This window comes from Peromyscus leucopus, chromosome 5, assembly GCF_004664715.2.
Source record: "Peromyscus leucopus breed LL Stock chromosome 5, UCI_PerLeu_2.1, whole genome shotgun sequence".
NCBI classification, from domain to species: domain Eukaryota; kingdom Metazoa; phylum Chordata; class Mammalia; order Rodentia; family Cricetidae; genus Peromyscus; species Peromyscus leucopus.
Window position 1 is genome coordinate 38,548,260 of NC_051067.1, and position 21,651 is coordinate 38,569,910.

General features: G+C 43.6%; 1 protein-coding gene across 3 annotated transcripts; it reads left to right on the forward strand.

The window, feature by feature from the left end:
* The first annotated feature begins 7,530 nt into the window (after positions 1–7,530).
* Positions 7,531–18,534, forward strand: Gmnn (geminin DNA replication inhibitor). Of its 3 annotated transcripts, none has more exons than XM_028880674.2 (7): positions 7,531–7,668; positions 8,982–9,039; positions 12,085–12,162; positions 12,825–12,960; positions 16,228–16,310; positions 16,532–16,642; positions 17,928–18,534. In XM_028880674.2, the coding sequence occupies exons 2-7, from the start codon at positions 8,989–8,991 to the stop codon at positions 18,087–18,089; spliced, it is 621 nt and encodes a 206-aa protein (XP_028736507.1). In that variant the 5' UTR covers positions 7,531–7,668; positions 8,982–8,988; the 3' UTR covers positions 18,090–18,534. The 3 variants fall into 3 exon arrangements, with proteins under 3 accessions (XP_028736507.1, XP_037061760.1, XP_037061761.1); XM_037205865.1 differs by lacking the exon at positions 7,531–7,668 and adding an exon at positions 8,100–8,121; XM_037205866.1 differs by lacking the exon at positions 7,531–7,668 and adding an exon at positions 8,324–8,348.
* Positions 18,535–21,651: the final 3,117 nt, after the last annotated feature.

Below are 21,651 nucleotides of genomic sequence, written 5' to 3' on the forward strand. Positions count from 1 at the left end.
GTTCCAGGAAAGGCACAGAGCGATACAGAGAAACCCTGTCTCGAAAAACCAAAAAAAAAAAAAAAAAAAAAAAAGATACCGCCCGGTGTCTCAGTCCATTTCCTGTTGCCTGCAAGATGTAGGGCTCTCGGCTACTACTCTAGCATCACATCTGCCTGCACACTGCCATGCTCTCCATCATGATGATAATGCACTGAACCTCTAAAACTGTAAGTGAATCACCCCAACTAAATGTTTTCCTTTAGAAGAGTTGCCGTGGTCACGGTGTCTCTTCACAGCAATAGAAGCCTAATTGAGACAGGAGGCAAGTGCCTTCACCCACTGAGACATCTCACCCATCCTAAAGGGCCGATTTTTGACTTTGGTTCATTTTTGATTGGTTTACTTGAGACAGGGTGTCACGTAGCCCAGGATGGCTTTGAAACCTTGATCCTTCTGCTTCCATCTCCCCAGTGCTGTGATTAGAGGTACACACCACCATGTTCAGCCCTTTTGCTCCCTTCCCTTTCTTCTGCCTTTCCCTTCCTTCCTTTGTTTTTGAGAAAGGGTCTTACTCTGTAGCCAAGGTTGACCTGGAACTTGTAGGAATCCTTCTGCCTCAGCCTGCCAAGTGCTGGGGTTACAGACATGAGCTACCACACACATGTGGCTTTCCTGGTTTTGATTCTTAGAATTGATGAATTCAATCCTGAACGACATATTGTACTATGTCTCATGTGAAAACAACTTTTATTTTAAATTGTGTGCATATGGGTATCTGCACATAGGTGCAATACCACAGAGGGCAGAGGCACTGGATCCCTTGTAGCTGGAGTTGCAAGTGGTTGTAGGTACCAGATGTAGTTGCTGGGAATTGAATTTACATCCTCTGTAAGAGCAGTGCACACTAAATGGCTAAGTCAGCTCTCCAGCCTCCGAGCACCAGGACTGTTCTCTACAAATCTTTCCCCTGTTCTTCAGTAGTGAAACCCTCCTCTTCTCCTTTCCTCTTCTCTCTCTCTCTCTCTCTCTCTCTCTCTCTCTCTCTCTCTCTCTCTCTCTCTCTCTCTTTTTGGTTTTTCGAGACAGGGTTTCTCTGTGTAGCTTTGCGCCTTTCCTGGAACTCACTTGGTAGCCCAGGCTGGCCTCGAACTCACAGAGATCCGCCTGGCTCTTCCTCCTGAGTGCTGGGATTAAAGGCGTGTGCCACCACCGCCCGGCCTGAGTGATCATTTTATACGTGGATTGTGGGACTGCGGGGCTTGGTGGAATCTGGAGAGAAGCCCTCCAGCAACAAATCTCAGTGAGTTTGAGGCTAGCCTGGTCTACAAAGTGAGTTCCAGGACAGCCAGGGCTACACAGGGAAACCCTGTTTTGAAAAACCAGAAAACAAAGACAAAACAGTCACCTGCCACTTTCCCACTTATGAAATATGATTTGAAAACAAGTAATTTATAATGCCAACACAAATTGGATCATCTCCTGGATATAAAATAATGAAGTTTATTATAAGGGGGCAAAAAAAAAAAAAAACAAAACTCAGTAACAATTTAAAGAAGGCAGCTATACTACTATTACTTAGAACTAATTCTAAAGAAATGAGTTGCTTGGCATGGTGGTCCAGGACTCAGGAGGCTGAGGTAAGAGTACTGCCTCAAGTTCAAGGTCAGCCTGAGCTACAAAGTGAGTACCAGGCCAGCTAAACAAGGTACATGAATATAATACCAGAATTTGGGTGGTAGAGAAAGGAGAGTCAGGAGTTCCAGGCCATCCTCGGCTACATGGGACCCCATCACAAAACACAATAACAAAAGAAACATGTCTTTCTGTGAGACAGGAGACAGGGACCTGCACATGCAGCCACTTTCTGGTTTCTGCCAAGAGAATTCAACCAAAGTTGTGACATTTCCCCATACTAAGATCTTTTCAAAAAGATTTAATTTAACATATGCGTAATTTTGTCCAAGGCAGACAAAGCCTCGGGCCTCTTATCTTTAATACATATTATTATTTTTATTCATGTATATGTATGTGTCAGTGTGAGTGAATGTCACGTGTGTGCATGTGCTCAGCTGAGGCGGCCAGAAGATAAAATTGGATCTCTTGGAGCTGGAGTTACATGTGCCTGGGAGCAGCTCAACATTGGTGAGGGGAACCCCTGTCCCTGGAAGAGCAGTAAACACTCTTAACTTCTGACCCATCTCTCCAGTCGGTTGGGCCTCTTTTGCGATAAAGTTCAAACCGTAGATCTGTGCTTCAGAGCAGGTGTTCATGACCTGACATGTAAAAGCTCAGCTCCCTTAAGTCAACAAGCAGTTGAAGGGCATCAGCTGGGTCAGTCTCATCTCTCAAGAAAGAACCAGGACCAACAAGGAAAGCAGCAGGGGCAGAGTAGACCCAGGTTTTGCTTGCTTTGCAGATATAAATTAACTTAGTCATGTGGCATCACAACAACAATAATCCCAGCATCTGGGAGGCTGAGGAAGGAGGCTAGGTGTTCAAGGCCAGCCTGGGCTTCATAGTGAGACCTGATCTCAAAAAAAAAAAAAAAAAAAAAAAAAAAAAAAAAAAAAAAAAACAAACAAAGTCCCACAAAAAAAAAAAAAAAAAAAAAGTCAGGCTCATCCTAGTATTCAGAAGGCTGAAGCAGGAGGAGTTTGAGGCCAGCCTGTGCTCTTACAATCCTCCTGTCTGAGCTTTCCGAGTCTTGGGATTACAGATGGGTGCTGCCACAGCTGGATGCTGTAATTCATTTTCTTATTTTTAAGATTTATCTTTATTTTTAATTATGTGTGTGTGCATTAAATTCAGGTGCCCTTAGAGACTAGAGGTGTCAGATTCACTTGGAATTGGAGTTACAGGCAATTGTGAGCTACCCAGTGTGGGTGCTGGGTATTAAACTCAGGTCCTCTACTAGAGTAGTGCATGCTCTTAACCCCTGAGCTATCTCTCCAGACCTAAGCATTTTTCTTTCTTTGCTTTTTTTTTTTGGTTTTTTTTTTTTTTTTTTTTTTTTTTTTTTTTTTTTTTTTTTTTTTTTTGGTTTTTTGAGACAGGGTTTCTCTATGTAACTTTGCACCTTTCCTGGAACTCACTTGGTAGCCCAGGCTGGCCTCGAACTCACAGAGATCCACCTGCCTCTGCCTCCCGAGTGCTTTTTGATATAGGGTCTTTCTTTCCTTTTTTCTTTTTAATACAAGTATAGCCCTGGCTGTCCTGGATCTCAATATGTAGACCAGGATGAATTCTAACTTACAGATCCACCTGCCTCGGAGTCCCAGATGCTTAGATCAAAGATGTGCACCACCATGCCCATCTCCTAATTTTCTTTCTTAAGTGATGTTAGATATTGTCATAGTTAGTGTTTCAATTACTGTCAAGAGACACCATTAACATGGCAACTCTTCATGCAGGCAGACATGGTGCTGGAGAAAGAGCTTAGAGTTCTACATCTTGTACCACAGGCAGCAGGAAGTGAACTGAGACACTGGGCATGGCTTGAACATATGAGTCCTCAAAGCCCACCCCACAGTGACACACTTCCTCCAACAAAGCCACACCACCTAATAGTGCCACTCCCTGGGTTTATGGGAACCAATTCCATTCAAACCACCACAGATACTATTTCGTATGTTTAAAAGACACTCGCACTTTATTAATTTTTTTGAGATTTTATTTTTTTTATTTTATGCATCTGGGCGATTGACCTTCATGTCTGTCTGTCCAGGAAGTGGCGCACACTCAGCACCACCTGAGTTTGATTCCTGAGATCACAGAGCAGAAGAAAGGCCAGAAGAGGGCGTCAGTCATTTGCCCTGGAGCTGGAGTGACAGACAGTTGTGAGCTGCCGTGTGGGTGCTGGGAATAGAACCTGTGTCCTCTGGAAGTGTGCTTCACCCTTGAGTTGTCTCTCAGTCATCACCTGCATCTTAAAGACTATATTGATACTCTGTTCACTTTCATTTTGGGGAGAAAATGAAAATGAAGTGATTAACAAACTTGTGCAAGAAAATACAAGTAATGCTAGGTGTGCAGGCAAGTGAGGGTGAGTCCAGCACTCAGGTGGCCTGGAGGTCAACCCAGGGCTATACTGTGAGGCACTACCTCAAAAAACCAAAATTGAAAAAGAAAGGAAAAAAAAAAAATGAACCTAGGCAACAGTCACATCTCTGCTACACGATCTATCTGTGTCTCTCAGCTACAAAGCCCTTATTTTGGCCTGGTCTTTAACAAATGATCTGGGTGGGACTTCACTGCCAAATCTCACCACCTGAGTTTGATTCCTGAGATCACAGGGCAGAAGAAAGAATAGGCTCCTGTGGGTTGTCCTCTGACACCCCACCCCCGCTCCAGAAGCTAATAAAGTTACACACACACACACACACACACACACACACACACACACACACACACACACACACACACACACACACACACACACACCGAGAGAGAGAGAGAGAGAGAGAGAGAGAGAGAGAGAGAGAGAGAGAGAGAGAGAGAGAGAGAGAGAGAGAGAAGCTGGATGCTTACTTTTCCCTTTGCTGACAATGCTGACATTTTGCCAGTAGAGGGCGGAGGTGAGACACTTTAGGAGCAGATAGCGATGGCTTCCCGCTTCTGCTCAACTTCTGAACCTCACCAGGCTTCCACGGCTGAGACAGATGACAGTGATTTGCCTCTCCCTGGGCACCTACGTAGGTGGTGAGCACAGGCAAGACACTGTTAAAAACCCACTGGACCTGATGTGGTGATGCCCACTTGTAATGGTAGCACTCAGGAAGTTCAGTAGGAGGATTACAAATCACATAGGAAGGGGTAGACAGAGACAGACAGACAGACAGACACACACATCCCATTGGGCTGGAGATGTAGCTCACTAGTAGAGCACTCGCCTGGAGTTCTCATAATTTACCCACCACCAAATCTGTTAAAGTCGTTGTTAGTGTTCATGACAGCTTCTTAAGATCTCACTGTACACATTCCTCATGTTCTTGTTTCTGTAAATAAACAAATATGTTGGGGGGCGGAGCAACCTGATTCCCTAACTGGCATCTATTGATATCTCCCTTGCTACTCAGGCCTGCTAGAATTCTTCCAGCTGCATGACCGCACATGCACAGTTCAGTAGCTAAGCAAGGAGCCTTTACATCTTACGTCATCTGTGCGCAGCGTGGTCACACAATCTGCACATGTGTGGCGTAGCTCCGTAAGCCTACATGCACATATGCAGGGAAATCCTTAAAAAGCCAGTCACAGAATCCTCTCTCTTCTGCTCTCTCCTCCTCTCCACTCTCCCTGTATGTGTCTGTCACAGGCCCGGTCACTCTCTTCTGTCCTCATTGCCTCCCCGGGCCCCAGTAAAGCTCTGACACTGGGTTTTGTTGTGCCTCATGGTCTTTCTCACACAGGTAACAAGTGCTTCATTTAAAACCATCGAGGCCAGCTTCAGCAAAAGGACTGTCACTCAAACTGCTAGTGCTCTTAGACTAGCCCAAGCTGAAGCCTGGAGACAGCAACATAACTGTCTTCACAGCTAATAGCCCTGGCTTCTAACGGTGCAGCTGTGGAAGACAGAGCTGCAGCTGGTTTGTTTGTTTGACACAGTCTCTCTACATAGCCCTGGCTGTCCTGGAACTCACTATGTAGATCAAGCTGGCCTGCAACTCACAGACATCAACCTGCCTCTGCCTCTCGAGTGCTGAGATTAAAGGTGTGTGTTAGCATGCCTGGACGTGTAGCTCTTTTTTTTTTTTTTTTTTTTTTTTTTTTTTTTTGAGGCAGGTCTTCCTCTGTGGCTTAGGCTTGCTTGTAATTCATCATGTATGTAGTCAATGCTGGCCTTAAATTTGCAGTGATCCTCCTGTCTCTTAGGTTCTACGATTACAGGCATGAGCCACCATGCCTGACTTTTGTTCGATTTTTTTTTTTTTTTTTTTTTTTTTTTGGTTTTTTGAGACAGGGTTTCTCTGTGTAACTTTGCGCCTTTCCTGGAGCTCACTTGGTAGCCCAGGCTGGCCTCGAACTCACAGAGATCCGCCTGGCTCTGCCTCCCAAGTGCTGGGATTAAAGGCGTGTGCCACCACCGCCCGGCTTGTTCGCTTGTTTTTGAGATCAGGTCTGGCTTGAAGCTTGATATGTAGGCAGGCAGGACTTGAACTTGCAGTGATTCCCCTGCTTTAGATCCTGGACTAACAGCTGTTAACACCAGCCAGTGTTGAACACTAAGGACTCCCCAAACATGGGCCTAAATGGAAGCTGTAATTCCCGCCACAGCCAAGATTTCTAGACTCACGAGAGCGGTAGCGCCTGTTGGGTTAAGGCTGGGTACTGAGGTCTGTGCAGGAACTGCAGCTTTACAGGGCATGCCTTGCTATCCCCTTCTGCTCAGCTGCAGCAGAGCACCGAGGGAAACAAAAGCTGCCAGAGCTTGGAACCCAAAGAGCGTCTTGGATTTCTGCCCTGGTAGAGCTCAAGGACTACAACTAACTGAGATTACTAATAGCCGGCAGCAGTCAGCAGCTCCTGGCCACCCTAGGACCGGGGCAACTTCGTAATAGACCGCTTCTTCGGAGATCCTCCCTGTGAAGAGCTTTCTCTGGTACCCTGAAAGGTTATTGTTAAGTTCTACAGAGTATATACTTCCAGAAAGTTCCCTGGGTGGAGTCCCATAGGCTATCCGGTTTTTCCAAGGTCTGGGTCTCACATTTAACGTTCCTTATGTCTTGTCTTTTCTGTTTTTACATTTACCTATTTATTTGGTGTGTGTGTGTGTGTGTGTGTGTGTGTGTGTGTGTGTGTGTGTGTGTAGATCGGAGGACAACTTGCAAGAGTTAGTTTCCTCCTACCATGTGGATCCCGGGGAAGGAACTCACATAGTCATTCTCGGTAGTAAGCACTCCATTTGCTGAGTCATGTTTTTAGTCCTCTTAGAGTCTCTTTTTTGGCATTTAGAAATAGGGTCTCCCTACATAGCTCAAGCTGACTTCAAATTCAAGATCCTCCTGCTTCAGCCTCCCTAGTATTGGGATTATAGGTGTGGGCTATCACATCCAGATTCACATTACATTCTTTAGGAAAATTTTCCTTTAAAACTTTTGAGTAGCCGCTGGGCGGTGGTGGTGTACATCTTTAATCCCAGCGCTCTGGAGGCAGAGGCAGGCGGATCTCTGTGAGTTCGAGGCCAGCCTGGTCTACAGAACGAGTTCCAGGACAGCCAGGGCTACACAGAGAAACCCTGTCTCGAAAACAAACAAACAAAAAGCTAAACAGACAATACACAAATATATAAAATAACTTAAAAAAAAATGTTTATTCCGTGTTTGCCGCTAGTGGGAGTAGGTCCTGTGTCCTCGCCAGCAGAGTACCCATAGAGTGCTGAAGCGTTGAGCTTCCAGCAGAGGGTCAGAAGGGAAGGTGGGGGGAACAGACCTCTAAGTCAAGAGGAACCTGGAGACCTCACCCAAAGACTACAGGCGCCGTGGCCGACTGCGCAGGCGCACGGAGTCCGTGGGCGCGGTGGGCGGCGGTAAGAGGCGATTGGCTGGGTGCCGAGGCCCCGCCCCTCATTACGTCACTGCCCGGTCGGCGGGTCAGTCCGCAGGTTCGGGTCGTTGTGGTTCCGCTGGGACCGGCGTGCTGCCAGGGGTTCGTCCCGCTCTTAGGCTCGCTGGGAACGGAGCCCCGTAGTCTGTGAGTCCGAGGGCGCCGGGGGGCGGGGGCGGGAGGCGAGCGCAACTCCGGCAGCGGTGTCTTCCGTCTGGCCCGAGGCCAGGCCTGCCTCGACAGCCGCGGGGAACCGGCCGGGAGAGGCGAGGACTGGAAGGAACCCGAGCCTCGGCCTGTAATCTCGGCCCGTAGCCCCGGCCCGGCTGCAAGGCAAAGCTGGGCGAGCTGAGACGAGGGGCTGCGCCATAGGTGGGGTCGGTTTTGGCGCGCTCCGGCGTTCGCGCTTCCTATTGGCTGGCGCACGCCGAGTTGGGCGGGGCCGGCGCGTCCGGCAGGGTGTGCGGCCGCTGAGTCTCAGGGACGGCGTGGCAGGGGTCTAGACGAGCTGCGTACCTCCGGCCAGCTCTTAGGTAGTGCAAACGCTGCTCCTGGGACGAGGGCATTGAATCCTGCGTCTCCAATTCCAGAGATGCCGGTGTAGGTGACAGTGGGTTCTCCTCGGACCCTGTCTTATGCGCTTGACTAATGATAACACGATCTTGGGCCATTACCTGCACTTTAGGAAACATTGCCCAAGCCTGGGCGTGGTAGTGCTCAATCTCCAGCACTGAGGAAGCCCGAGGCGGAGGTTCAGAAGTTTTGGGCCAACTTTGCCTACTTAGCCGTCTCAAAAGAAAAGAAGAAACACATCTAGATTCCCTTGAGTGGGTTTCCGATAAGGTTTTATTAACGTGAAATAGAGTAGAAAATAGCAGAACTCCACACTGGGTTATAAGCTGTTTGTATTTGCATATATGTGTGGGTGCCTAGGACACAATGTAAATTATTAATTACATGTAAGTAGGAGGGGAGTTGGTCTTAAGCTTGCTATGTAGCTGACGATAATCTTGAATTCTGTTTCTCCTGCTTCCCGACTGATGCCACTAGGCCTGGTTTATGCTGTGCTAAGAAAGCATGCCTTTTTAAAAATTTATTTTATTTTGAGACAGGATCTTGGTTATGTAGCCTAGGCTGATCTCTGACTTGATATGTTCTTATCTCTGCCACCGCTGTCCAGAATGTGCCACTGTGACAGGCAGGATGGTATTCTTTAGGGTAGATCTGAGCGTGCTTAAGTGCCTGGTTCGCTTTTCCCGGTGCCCCTTTCACAGATCCTTTGCGATCTCTGTATTTTGTACAGGACATCGCATCATTTTGTCAGATAGTGGTTCTACCATAAAGTAGGAAGTTTTTTGTGGTGTAAATAATTTAAAAAGAATCTAGAATCTACCCTCAGTTACAAACACTGTTTAAAAATTTTTAAAATTTTTTAAAAAATTGCTTGTTTGTGTTGCCAGCTGAAAAATGAATCCCAGTATGAAGCAGAAACAGGAAGAAGCCCAAGAGAATGTGAAGGTATGTAATGGAACCTCTGAAATGTGCTTGAATTTGTTTGTTTTAATTAAGAGGTGAGGTCTTGCTGTGTTGCCCAGGCTGGCCCCTAACTCCTGGGCTGAAACTATTTTCCTCAACCCCCAGAGTGAGTTTAAATTCAGGATTCATTATCAGAAGTTGTAAAACTGAGTGTATTCTTGCATATATTTTTGGGGAGAGGGTTTTGAGAATATCAAATTGTTTTCTGAACAGGTTAAGATTTAAATATATGAATGAAACTTGGAGTCTAAAAGTCTGTTATTCCAATGTACTATGTGTATAGATAAAGGAATGTTATAGTAGTGTACATTCCTTGAGTTATATTTTATAAAGCTTACATGTATAAAGTGTAAATCTTGGAAGTGGTCTTTGTAAGTGTGCAAATGACAGCACCTTAGTTGGCTTCTTTGACCATTATCAAGATTAAACATTTAGTTTTATTTTCTTCTGTTTAGAGACTTGATTAATCTGTAATCTAAATTATATCTGAAATGTTGTTGTAATATTTGTTCTCATGGTAGTTGGCATTTGTCCCTCAGTTAAATAGTGAGATAATAATCAACAGTAGAAACTTTACCGTGGGAAAGGTGAACTTTGTCATGTGAAGTACAGTAACTTTCTCACGCCGGTGTGGTGTCATGTTCTTGCTAACCTTGTTTGAGTATTCACCATTGTTTGCTATCCCATGGTGGTGGTATAACTAATGATTCTTTTTTTTTTTTTTTCCAAAATAGAACTTATAAATCAGGAAATATGTAGGGGCTTACATATTATAAAGAAGGCAACTTTTTTTATGTTTTATTTATTTTATCTTTTGGTTTTTTTTGAGACAGGGTTTCTCTGTGTAACAGCCCTGACTATCCTGGAACTAGCTCTGTAGACCAGGCTGGCCTTGAACTCACAGAGATCCACCTACGTCTGCCTCCCAAGTCCTGGGATTAAAGACATTCACCACCACTGCCCGGCTCAAAATTTTGTTTTTAAAGCACTATCTTGGGGATTTTAGAGATTTTTTTTTTTTTTTTTTTTTGTGGGGAGGGGATTGTTTTGAGACAAGATCTCACTATGTAGCCTTGGCTATCCTGAAACTCATAGAAATATGTCTGCCTCTGCCTCCTGAGTACTGGGATTAAATGTGTGTGCGCATGGCTTGTTTTTGTTGTTGTTTGTGTTTTTGAGATAGGATCTCAGTATGCACCCCTGGCTAGTGTGGCACTCACTCTGTAGACTTCAGGCTGGCCTTGAACTCAGAGAGTTCCACCTGCCTAACCTACCAAGTGCTGGGATTACAGGTTTGTGCCATGCCTGGGCCAGAGTGTTTTAATTTGTCTAAAGTACAGCCATTCAGTGTCCTAATGAATGGACTCGTAACAAAACTGCTTCTGTTTTCAGATGATGGTTCAGGAGGGGATATCCATGGCATACTCATCCACTTGCTTCTGCCTACAATGTGTTCCTAAAAATTATATTCCTGGTGCCAGACGTAGTGGTGCAAGCCTTTGGTTCCCGCACTCGGGATGTAGAAGCAGGTGGATCTCTGAGTTCAAGGCCAGCCAGGGCTATATAGAAAGACCCTGTCTCCAATAAATTAATAAATAAATAAGTAAAAATTATATTCCTGGGCCTGTGAGATGCTTGTTGCCTAGCCTGATGACCCACTGTTCTATATATGGTGAAAGAAGAGAACTGATTGGCAAGTTGTCTTATGATCTCTATGTGTGTGTGTGTGTGTGTGTGTGTGTGTAAATGTAATACAATATTTCAAACTGTATTTCTGTATTAGGGTTTGTATTTCTGTGATAAAACACTATGACCAAGCCAGGTGGTTGTGGTGCACAGCTTTAATCCCAGCACTGAGGAAGCAGAGGAGGGCGGATCTTCAAGTTGGAGGCCAGCCTGGTCTACAAAGTGAGTTCTAGGACATCCAGGGCTACACAGAAAGACCCTGTCTCAAAAAAGCCAAAACAACAGCAAAAACCACCCAGAGAGGAAAGTGTATTTCTCTTCCAGCTCCCAGGTCACAGTCCAGCACTGAGGGAGGTCAGGACAAGAACTCAAGGCAGGAACTGAAGAATGCTCCTCACCTGCTTGCTTGCTCAGTTTTCTTTCTTATGCATCCCAGTCACTGCCCAAGGATAGCACTGGCAAACAGCTGAGCCCTTCACGTCAATCCCCAACCAAGAAAACGCCCCCTCCCATCCCTGCTTGCTTATAGGCCATTCTTTCATCAGGTCAGATTCCCTCTTCCTAGATATGTCCTGGTTTTTGACAAAAACCAACCAGCAGTTTTTTTCACAAATGCCCATAATGTTTGGGAATATTTAGAGTTCTGAGATGAATCTTTTTGATTAGAGAAAAAAATATTTTGAGGAGTAATCTTTTCTCTCAGTGTTTACCTCTTTTGTAAGTAGAGTGTAAGTTCCTATTTCGGAAGTTTTTTTTTTTTTTTTTTTTTTTTTAAGAATACAGTTATTTTTTTAATTGAAAATTTATCAGGCATCATTTGAACTATCAGTGCTACCATAGAAAGTGTGTTATGTGTGTTTTAACTAAAATAACAAGAATCTGTATTAGAATGAGAAAAGTTACCTGTGTGTGTCTGGTTGGGTGGTATGGCCACCCATTCTTTTTTTGTTTGTTTGTTTTTGTTTTTCCAGACAGGGTTTCTCTGTGTAGTTTTGGTGTCTGTCCCGGATCTCTCTGTAGACCAGTCTGTCCTAGAACTCACAAAGATCCGCCTGGCTCTGCCTCCTGAGTGTTGGGATTAAAGGCATGCGCACCGCTGCCTGGCTGGCCCACCTATTCTTAACATTTCTTCAAACTTTATTATAACTTAGGAAGTAAGTTTGCTGGTTGATTAAGCAAACTTACTTATTCTGATACAGCATCAGGGCAAATCTTGTGTTCTTAGTGATTTCTTTTTTCTATTCTTTAACTCAAATTATAGTAAGACTAAGTCTAACTATATAGAAACTTGGAAAGTAATCATATAGCAGTAACCAGATAATGAATCATCTTGACTTTTAGAATAGTCCTGTTCCAAGGAGAACGCTGAAGATGATTCAGCCTTCTGCAGATGGATCTCTTGTTGGCAGAGAAAATGAGGTATGTGTCCAGGGCTAGAGTGGTCAATCAGCATTAAACAGTTCCCAGATTTTCCTAAATTCTAATCAAAATAGTTCCTGCAAATAAAATTCCTAAAATAATATACATCCTGGTAGGTTTTTTGAAGTTATATTTATGGGCTGAAAAGACAGCTCTGTGGTTAAGAGCATACACTACTCTTGAGAGGACCTGAGTCCAGTCTCCAGTACCCATGTCAGTCGGGCAGCTCACACTGCCTGTAATTCTTCCTTAAAGGGATGGGACGCCCTTTTCTGGCCAAAGACTGCACTCAAATCCATAAACGCACACACAGACATAAAAATGTAATTACAAATAAAGCCAAAAAAAAATTTCAACTATTTATTTTGGGTGTGCACACACCCACGTGGGTATGTATGTGTTTGCATGGACTTAGGCTCATGTAAGTGTCTCAATACACAATTGAAGTCGGGACTGCTTTCAGGAATCTGCTTCTGTCACTGTGGGTTCCAGGGACTGAATGCAGGTTGACAGCAAGTACCTTTATCTGGTGAGCCATCTCACCAACCCTCTTACGGTAGTTTTGAACTGTATAACTTGAAAAGATTCTTAAATGCATAAATAACTGAACAGTGTAGCTTTCTTGTTCATTAAATCTAATAAGCGTTTCTTTTCCATCACAGTTGCCAAAAGGCTTGTCCAAAAGGAAGCACTGGAATGACCAGTTAATATCTAAGACTTCGAGCTCTGGTCCAGAGGCTGGTGAAAATAAAGATGCTGGAGATGTCACCCAGGAAGCATTTGATCTTATGATTAAAGGTATGAAAAAGAGAACATAGCCTTGTCTTAAAAGTTTAAATTTTGATGAAGGTGTATTATTTGGTGGGGCTACTGTTTGATAATTTAAAATTTTGTGTTATAAATAGGCAGATACTCTAAATTTGGACACATGGAACCATTTTTTGACAAGCCTTCAATGTGGGTGAGATATTATTAAGGAATAGGACAGTGACTAGATTGGCATCTGTGAGAGTAGATTGCATTGGGATTTTACAAGACTTGGAACTGGGCTCTTCAGAAGAAAGGTGGTGCTAGAGGAAGGGTTTGAATATTCCAAGAGAACACCAAGTAATAGGGCCAGTGGGAACATCACTGGAAAGAGGATAAAGATGAATGAGAAATACACTTTCTTTCTTTCTTTTTTTTTTTTTTTTTTTGGACCCGACTGATCTTGAACTCAGAGATCCGCCTGCCTCTGCCTCTTAGTGCTGGGATTAAAGGTGTGAGTCACCACCTCTTGGTTGAAATACACTTTTTTTTCCTTTTGGTTTTTTTTTTTTTTTTTGGAAAGTGTTTCTCTGTGTAACAACCCTGGCTGTCCTGGAACTCACTCTGACCTAGAACTCAGAGATATCCACCTGTCTTTGCCTCCCTTTGCTGGGATTAAAGGTGTGTTCCACCACTGCCTGGCCTGAAATACACTTTAATAAGTGTTAGTTTTTAATGGAAGAGTAGTAGAAATCAGAAAAGAATAGAAAACTGAAGATGTTTTATAATAATTGTGGTGGGCTTTTTTGTTGTTGTTGTTTTTGGTTTTTCGAGACAGGGTTTCTCTGTAGTTTTGGTGTCTATCCTGGATCTTGTTCTGTAGACCAGGCTGTCCTCGAACTCACAGAGATCCACCTGTCTCTGCCTCCTGAACGCTGGGATTAAAGTGCTGAGTCACCACTGCCCGGCATGGTGGGCTTTTTTATTTTGTGAGACAGTCTCATTCTGCAACCTGGACTGTCCTAGAACTCACTGTGTAGCCCCAACCTAGCTTTGAACTCAGGCAGTCTTGCCTCCCTGAAGAGTAGTCTTGAACTGCCACACCAAGCTCATTGGGGAGACTTTTCCTCTGTATTGGTCAGAGGTCATGAGAAATGAAGTGTAGAGAACTTCATTGACTTGCTCAAGGTCACAGTCACGGGAAGGCTTGGTTTGTTCTGAGTTGCCTGGGATGTTGTAGGGAAGTTTGGAAGCAGAAAGTACTTTTTTTTTTGGTTTTTCGAGACAGGATTTCTCTGTGTAGCTTTGTGCCTTTCCTGGAACTCGCTTTGGAAACCAGGCTGGCCTCGAACTCACAGAGATCCGCCTGCCTCTGCCTCCCGAATGCTGGGATTAAAGGCGTGCGCCACCACCGCCCGGCTGCAGAAAGTACTTTTACAGGAGGACAAAATTGCAAATGGTTGGTCGACTGGCTAGAACCCCAGCAGCTGTGTAGTGCATATGAAACAGGACTTGGAACGTTGGTACCTGATTAGGTTAAAGTCATTTAAAGGTTAGTTCTATACGTATGTCAAAAATATCACTCGTGCAGTCATCGGTGATCATAGACATTCTTAGTCATACAAAATACCAGTATAACTATGACTTGAGAACTTCAGTGGATACATCATTAGAATTAAAAGATCCACACAGAGTGCCTGAATTTTGTTAAATCTGTTGTTGGTAGTACATTGTGCACTCTTAAAGAAAAATCTTGTATATTTTTTAGAATGGAGCAAATGAATAATATGTTGATGTTGGGAGGCAAGTTTTGTTTTTTTTTTTTAAGATTTATTTATTTATTATATATACAGTGTTCTGCCTGCATGTATGCCTGCAGGTCAGAAGAGGGCACTAGATCTCATTATAGATGGTTGTGAGCCACCATGTGGTTGCTGGGAATTGAACTCAGGATCCCTGGAAGAGCAGCCAGTACTCTTAACCTCTGAGCCATCTCTCCAGCCCCGGGAGGCAAGTTCTTAATCGGGTGAATGGAAATACAAATGTGGAATGGAGAAGGGAAGGATGAATTGTTGAATTGGTTGAGAGTATTACTATAAATTATTAAAACCCCCCCCACTGAAAGCAAGAAACATAGCAGATATCCAATTCTTGGTTTGTAAACACTATTCTGCACTAAAGCTCTTCAGGAAATGGCTGACTCCAGTATTCCAATATCCAGGATAGCGTAGAATGATCCTTAGGTCTCATATCAGAAAATAAGGGAAAGTTTTGGACATGTTTAAGGGACAGACTCTTTGAAGAAAGTCACACTGATTAAATGTGTGGAAATTTGAGCATGAAACTGACTAGTGGCAAGAATGGCTTCTACTAAAGCTGGCATGGTGGCCCACACTTGTCATGCATGCTCTGAAATGGTAAAGGGAGGAGGATCACTTCAAAGTCATTTTCAGCTACGCATCAAGTTCAAGGCCAGCCTGGGATACATATCTCAAAATAAAAACAGTGGAAAGACAGAAAGAATTACTGGTGGTACAGTGAATGGAAAGAGCATATGAATCTGTAATGATAGCTTAAGAGAAAATGGAATAGAAGAGAATTCCTTTCAGAATCACATCCACTGTAGAGTTTAGAAGATTTAGGCAAGAATTACCAGTAGAGTTAAAATTGGTTGGGGAACAGATTAACAAACTCTAGTTTTGCTCTCTAGATCTCTAATTAATTACCAAGAAAAACAATTTTTACAAGGGAAAAATTTGGTATATGGCAGCCAAATAAAATGATCAAATTTTATATTCAGCATTGTAACAGATTGGTATGTACTTCCTGATAATACACTGAAGATATAATGTATTTATTCCTGCCAAAAGTGTTGCTCTTGAAACAAATTCAAAATTAAGAACTATATGCAGATTAACTAATCTAGACTTTTCAAAGGTAACAACAGTATTTGGGGCTGAGAGTGTGGCTCAATGGTATTAGAGTCCTTAAAGGTCAAATAAAAACCATAAACACAAAATGAATCTTGTAAAATGTTAAACCATGTAGGTGATAGATCTGCACTTATTTTCCTTCTTTTGCAATTCTTTTCAGGGTTTGAAAGCTTTGATATGTTGAAAAAATACAAATTAGATTAGAACTTTTTAATACAAATCAATCACTGAGTTTTTTATAGCAGTAAGTTTTGTGTTTTTAAATAAGGACTTGCTGTGCAGTCTAGGCTGGCCTCAGACTCCTGAGTGCTAGGATCATGTGCTCCACCACGATCAGGTTTTAGCACTGACGTTTAAAGTTGTGTAAAACATTGATTTATTCCAGAAAACCCATCCTCTCAGTATTGGAAAGAAGTGGCAGAAAAGCGGAGGAAAGCTCTCTATGAAGCTCTTAAAGAAAACGAGAAAGTACGTGTGCAGTTCTCACCATTTGGAGGCTCTGGTAGTTCTTCCTCAGTTCAGCAGAGTCGGCTGGTGCAGCCTAGCTTGATGTGGGTCTCATGGAGTTTGACTGCATGAGCAGAGTGAGCCCACTGTGTTACTGCGTGGGCTTGTCAGTGATCTGCTGGGAGAGTGCTCCAGACGAGAGCAGATTTATGGAGTACTGAACTTTTATTTTTATTCTATAGCTTCATAAAGAAATTGAACAAAAGGACAGTGAGATTGCCCGCCTGAGGAAGGAGAATAAGGACTTGGCAGAGGTAGCAGAGCATGTACAGTACATGGCAGAGGTGATTGAGGTAGGTGATTCCATAGTCACTGGGTTCAGAGTCGTCGACAATGGTCAGTGAGTGTGTTTATTCTGTCAGGGTTATTTTCCTTACCTGTAAAATGCTTGTAATAAGCCCACATCTGAAAAAGATAATAAGAAAAGTTACTCTATTGCACAGCTGACACATTTCCAGGTTCTGTTTTGTTTTTTTTTTTTTAAGATTTATTTATTATGTATACAGCATGTATGACTGCAGGCCAGAAGAGGGCACCAGATCTCATTACAGATGGTTGTGAGTCACCATGTGGTTGCTGGGAATTGAACTCAGGACCTCTGGAAGAGCAGTCAGTGCTCTTAACCTCTGAGCCATCTCTCCAGCCCCAGGTTCTGGTTTTTAAACACACTACCACCTATCATTTATAAAACAAATAGGCTTTATCTGACTTTTTAAATTTGGGAAGTAGCTAATGTGTTTCTAAGAGTCAGCCTGATTCCTATAACTACCAGGCTTGTCTTGATCACTTTCAGCCTTTTTTGTATTTGCAAAGCAAATCCATCTTAACAATGGGAAGAAAGCTTTTTTTTTCCCTCGAGACAGGATTTCTCGGTGTAGCTTTGTGCCTGTCTTGGAACTCACTCTGTAGCCCAGACTGGCCTCGAACTTGCAGAGATCCACCTGCTTCTGCTTCCCATTGCTGGGATTAAAGGCGTGCACCACCACCGCCCAGTGGAAAGAAAGCTTTTTAAATCAAACTTTCTCACATTAAATTGCTTCCTTAACATTTTAGAGTCATGACAGTGTTGTTGTTGTTTTAAGATTTTTTTTTTTTTTTTTACTATTTTTAATTATGTGTAATAAGTATGGCCTAGAGTTAGAGTTACACCTGATAAGCATGTTGGGAATAGAACTCTGGTCCTCTAGAGGAACACTGCATGCTCTTAACCACTGAGTCATCTCTACAGCCCTGCCATGACAATCTTTGAAGTACTGAACTAGCCCTCTCTGTTGGCTTTAAAAATATGGTTCCCCAGCTGGTCGGAAGTTACGAACACATAGTTCTGTTGTTTTTAAGAGAAGTACCAATTTAAGTTGTGCTTTGGAAGTAGCTCAATCAGTGCGTTAAAAAAACAGTGAATTACTAACTGGATTTTGCTGAAATATGATGTAGCACTAGGTAGACTTTGATATAACACTGTAAAAGAATTTATTGAGGGTATTATAGCATTGGTGGGTTGCTGTATAGGTATACTGACTAACAGTGTATTTCAGTTTCAAGATCTTTACAATAAATTGCTGGCTTATTCCTTAATAGAGGCTGAGTAATGAACCCTTGGATAGCTTTGAATCACCAGATAGTCAGGAATTTGATTCCGAAGAAGAAACTGTTGAGGATTCTGAAGTGGAAGACTCAGAAACTGGCACGTGTGCCGAAGAGACCGTGTCCTCCTCCACGGACGCCAAACCGTGTCCATGAAGTGTGGGGCACTGCCAGCTTTGCCCTTGGCGTGGCTCTTGGTAAATGAACTACAGTGTGCAGGTGCTGCGGTCCAGGTCGGAGGCCTGGGGCTAGTGCCGCATTCTAGTACCTCATTCGGATACAGACAGTATGTATTTTAATCTGTTTAATGTAAATAGCATTTTCAGTTTCTCAGTGTCAGATGTGACTTGTGTATATTCAATAAACTTCAGTTTCCTGTTGAACATGCTATATCTTGGAGAATTCAGTATACCCAGTTTGTAGAAAATGTATTTGTTTCTATAGTATTTTATTATTTCACTTTGTAGAAGTGGGAAATGAACTTCCTTCTGTCTGGAGCTAAGGATCTGTTGATCTGATCTCAGGATCACTGTGAGCAATGTTGATTTTCATGTTTGTATATTTTTAATGATGTTTTGAGTGAAGCGTCTACTGTCCTAAAGCTTCCCCGAGTGAATTTGATTAGCCAGGTAAAGGCTTGTCTAACTCGTGTGGTCATAGTATTTTTGAACGTTCCAAGCAGTAGGTAGTGGGTGATAGACAGTCCTCAGAAGCCAAGTGGTGAATGGAGGTGCAGGGGGAGACACGGGGTAGCTGAAAGTTTGGAAACTATACACAAAGTGTGTATCCAAGGAGTAAGAAGAAAACCAGACAGGAGACCTTGCTAGAAAAGCATGTGGCATCGGGGTGGAGTAAGTGTTTTTATGTAAGTTGACAACAAAGAACATTATCGACCTTTACTTGTATTGCCCTTACTTACTTGTGTATGAATGTCAGAGGTCAGTTTGTGGGAGTCAGTTCTTCCACTTTGTGGGTTGCCAGGCTTGGCAGCAAGAGTCTGCCTATTGAGCCATGTCACCAGCCCCAAAAGATTATTTTAGGTACGTTTTCTTCTAGAACTTTCATTTTCCTGTCACCAGTATTGAGGAAAAGCCTGTCTTAGTATTAATGTGATGAAAAAGACTACTGTGTCTGAACTAAGTGCTTAAGAAGAAAGCTGTATTGGAGGGGTACTGTAACTCAGTTGAGCTTAGCATGCACAGAGGACTCTTTATCCCAGCTGTACAAGCTGAGTGTAGTGGTGCACACTTGTGATTCTAGTGCTCTGGGAGGTGGAGGCAGGAGGATCGGAAGTTCAGGGTCCTCTGCTACATAATGAATTCAAGGCCAGCCTGGGCTACATGAGACCCTGTTGCAAAACAAACAGGCCAGGGAGATGGCTCAGTAGGTAGGAGGACCTGCTGTGAGGGCTGTGGGCCTGAGTTTCATCCCTTGGGTCCCGTCCCGTCCGTCCCGTCCCCCCCCACCTCCTCTTTTTTTTTTTTTTTTTTTTTTAAAGACAAGATTTCTCTGTATAGCTCTGGCTGCCCTGCAACTCTGTGTAGACCAGGCTGTCCTCGGACTCGGGGATCCACCTACCTCTGTCTCCCAGAGCACTGGAGTTCTGGGATTAAAAGGCTTTTGCTAACATGCCCAGTTAATGGAAATCGTGCTTTTAAGACAAGCCAGGTGGTCTGCAGGCCCAGCACACTTCTGTGTGGAGACAGGAAGCAGAGCTCACAGGCCATCTGGCCTGGTGTATGCAGAGCAGCAGGAATGACAGCCAACTCAGGAAAGGTGTCCTCTGACCACTCACGGGCCTTGGCATGCGTGCCGTACTCAAATGAGTAATAAATTTTACAAACAAAATGGAGCTGGGCGGTGGTGGCGCACGCCTTTAATCCCAGCACTCGGGAGGCAGAGGCAGGCGGATCTCTGTGAGTTCGAGGCCAGCCTGGGCTACCAAGTGAGTTCCAAGAAAAGGCGCAAAGCTACACAGAAAAACCCTGTCTTGAAAAACCAACAACCACAACAACAACAACAACAACAAAAAATGGAAGCTGTTACTAACAACTTTGTTCAATAGGACTTGGAGGTGATGGTGATATTCCTGTGTTGTACAGCGAAGGAGCCGCTAGTTCAGCATTTAAAATGTGGCTAGTGTGAATGGAAAACATTTTAATTTCTTTGTGTCTTATAAACTACTCGAGGCTGTATAAACTACTGCGGGATGGAGACGGTGGCTGTGCATTGGATTTGGGTCACTAGCTTCAAGATTGCATTAGAGAACTGGCAACTTAATTTTTAAAAATACTTGGGATAGGGCAAGGGGGAGAATCTGGTAATGTCACAATTAGGAGAGTGGAGCTGTGTGACTCAGTTTAGTTATACAAGGGTATATAACTAAACGTTTCAGGGTAACGTTTCCTCCTGTCCCCTGCTTGTTGCCCCCCCACCCCCACCCCCTCAAATAGTTCTTCTTTCATGTCCCGTGTATTCCATTAATTCCCCACCCCCACCCCCCCTCCCCGTTATAAGGATTTTTTAAGTACCGTGATAATAACTCTTAGGGCAGTGCCAGAGCAGGAAAGGTTTCTAAAATGAAAAAGCCTTAACAGTATTTAGGCTTGCAAAGGTTTCTCACACCGGACATGGAGAGCTGGAGCTGTGTCATCAACAGGCTTTGTAAAAAGTAGAACTTTCTCCTTGAAAAACAAGCAAAGGACACAGCTTCTTCTCAGATATTTTTCTCCATTTGTGTAAGGTTCTCTTAGACTCAGGCTTATGTTGCTGCTCTTGGAGAGGCTTGACTGGCAGTCTTTTTTTTTTAAAGATTTATTTATTGTGTATACTGTGTTCTGCCTGCATATATGCCTGTAGGTCACAAGAGGGCACCAGATCTCATTACAGATGGTTGTGAGTCACCACGTGGTTGCTGGGAATTGAACTCAGGACCTCTGGAAGAGCAGCCAGTACTCTTAACCTCTGAGCCATCTCTCCAGCCCCTTGACTGGCAGTCTTAGTACACCAGAGGTGAGATATCTTGCCAGTAGGCTGACAAGATGGGAAAACCTGACAACCTGAATTCAATCCCTGGAGCCCATGGTTATAGGTGAAAACTGACTTCTAATTGTTCTCTGACCTGCAGGTATGGGCCATGGAGTGTCAGTGGCTGCACTTACATACACTAAATATATTTGTTTTTAAAAAGCTATTTTGATAGCCAGGTGTGGTGGCCCATATCTTTAATCCCAGCACTAGGGAGGCAGAGGCAGGCAGGAGGATCTTTGCATTTGAGGGCAGCCTGGTCTACAGAGTGAATTCTTAGACAGCAAGGGCTACACAGAGAAATTGTCTCAAACAAAAAACAACAACAAAAGCTGTTTGATAAAAAGAAATTCAGATGCTTTCAGAAGTACATTCTAGTACATTTCAATGCAGCACATGACCACCATACTGCCATAACGGCCCTTAATTCTGTTTAACTATTCCTTTAAAAGATCTCTGGATTTAGCCTTCTGCAGTGGCACACACCTTTAATCCCAGCAGTCTGGAGGCAGAGGCAGGAAGATGTCTGTGAGTTCTAGGACAGCCAAGGCTACATAGTAAGACCCTATCTTCAAAAAACCAAACCAAACCAACCAAACAACAATCCTCCCCCCTTCCCCAAGATCTCTGGACTTCAGGTTTTACCTGATAAATCACAGGTCAAGGAATTGCAAGGAATTTATAACTATCA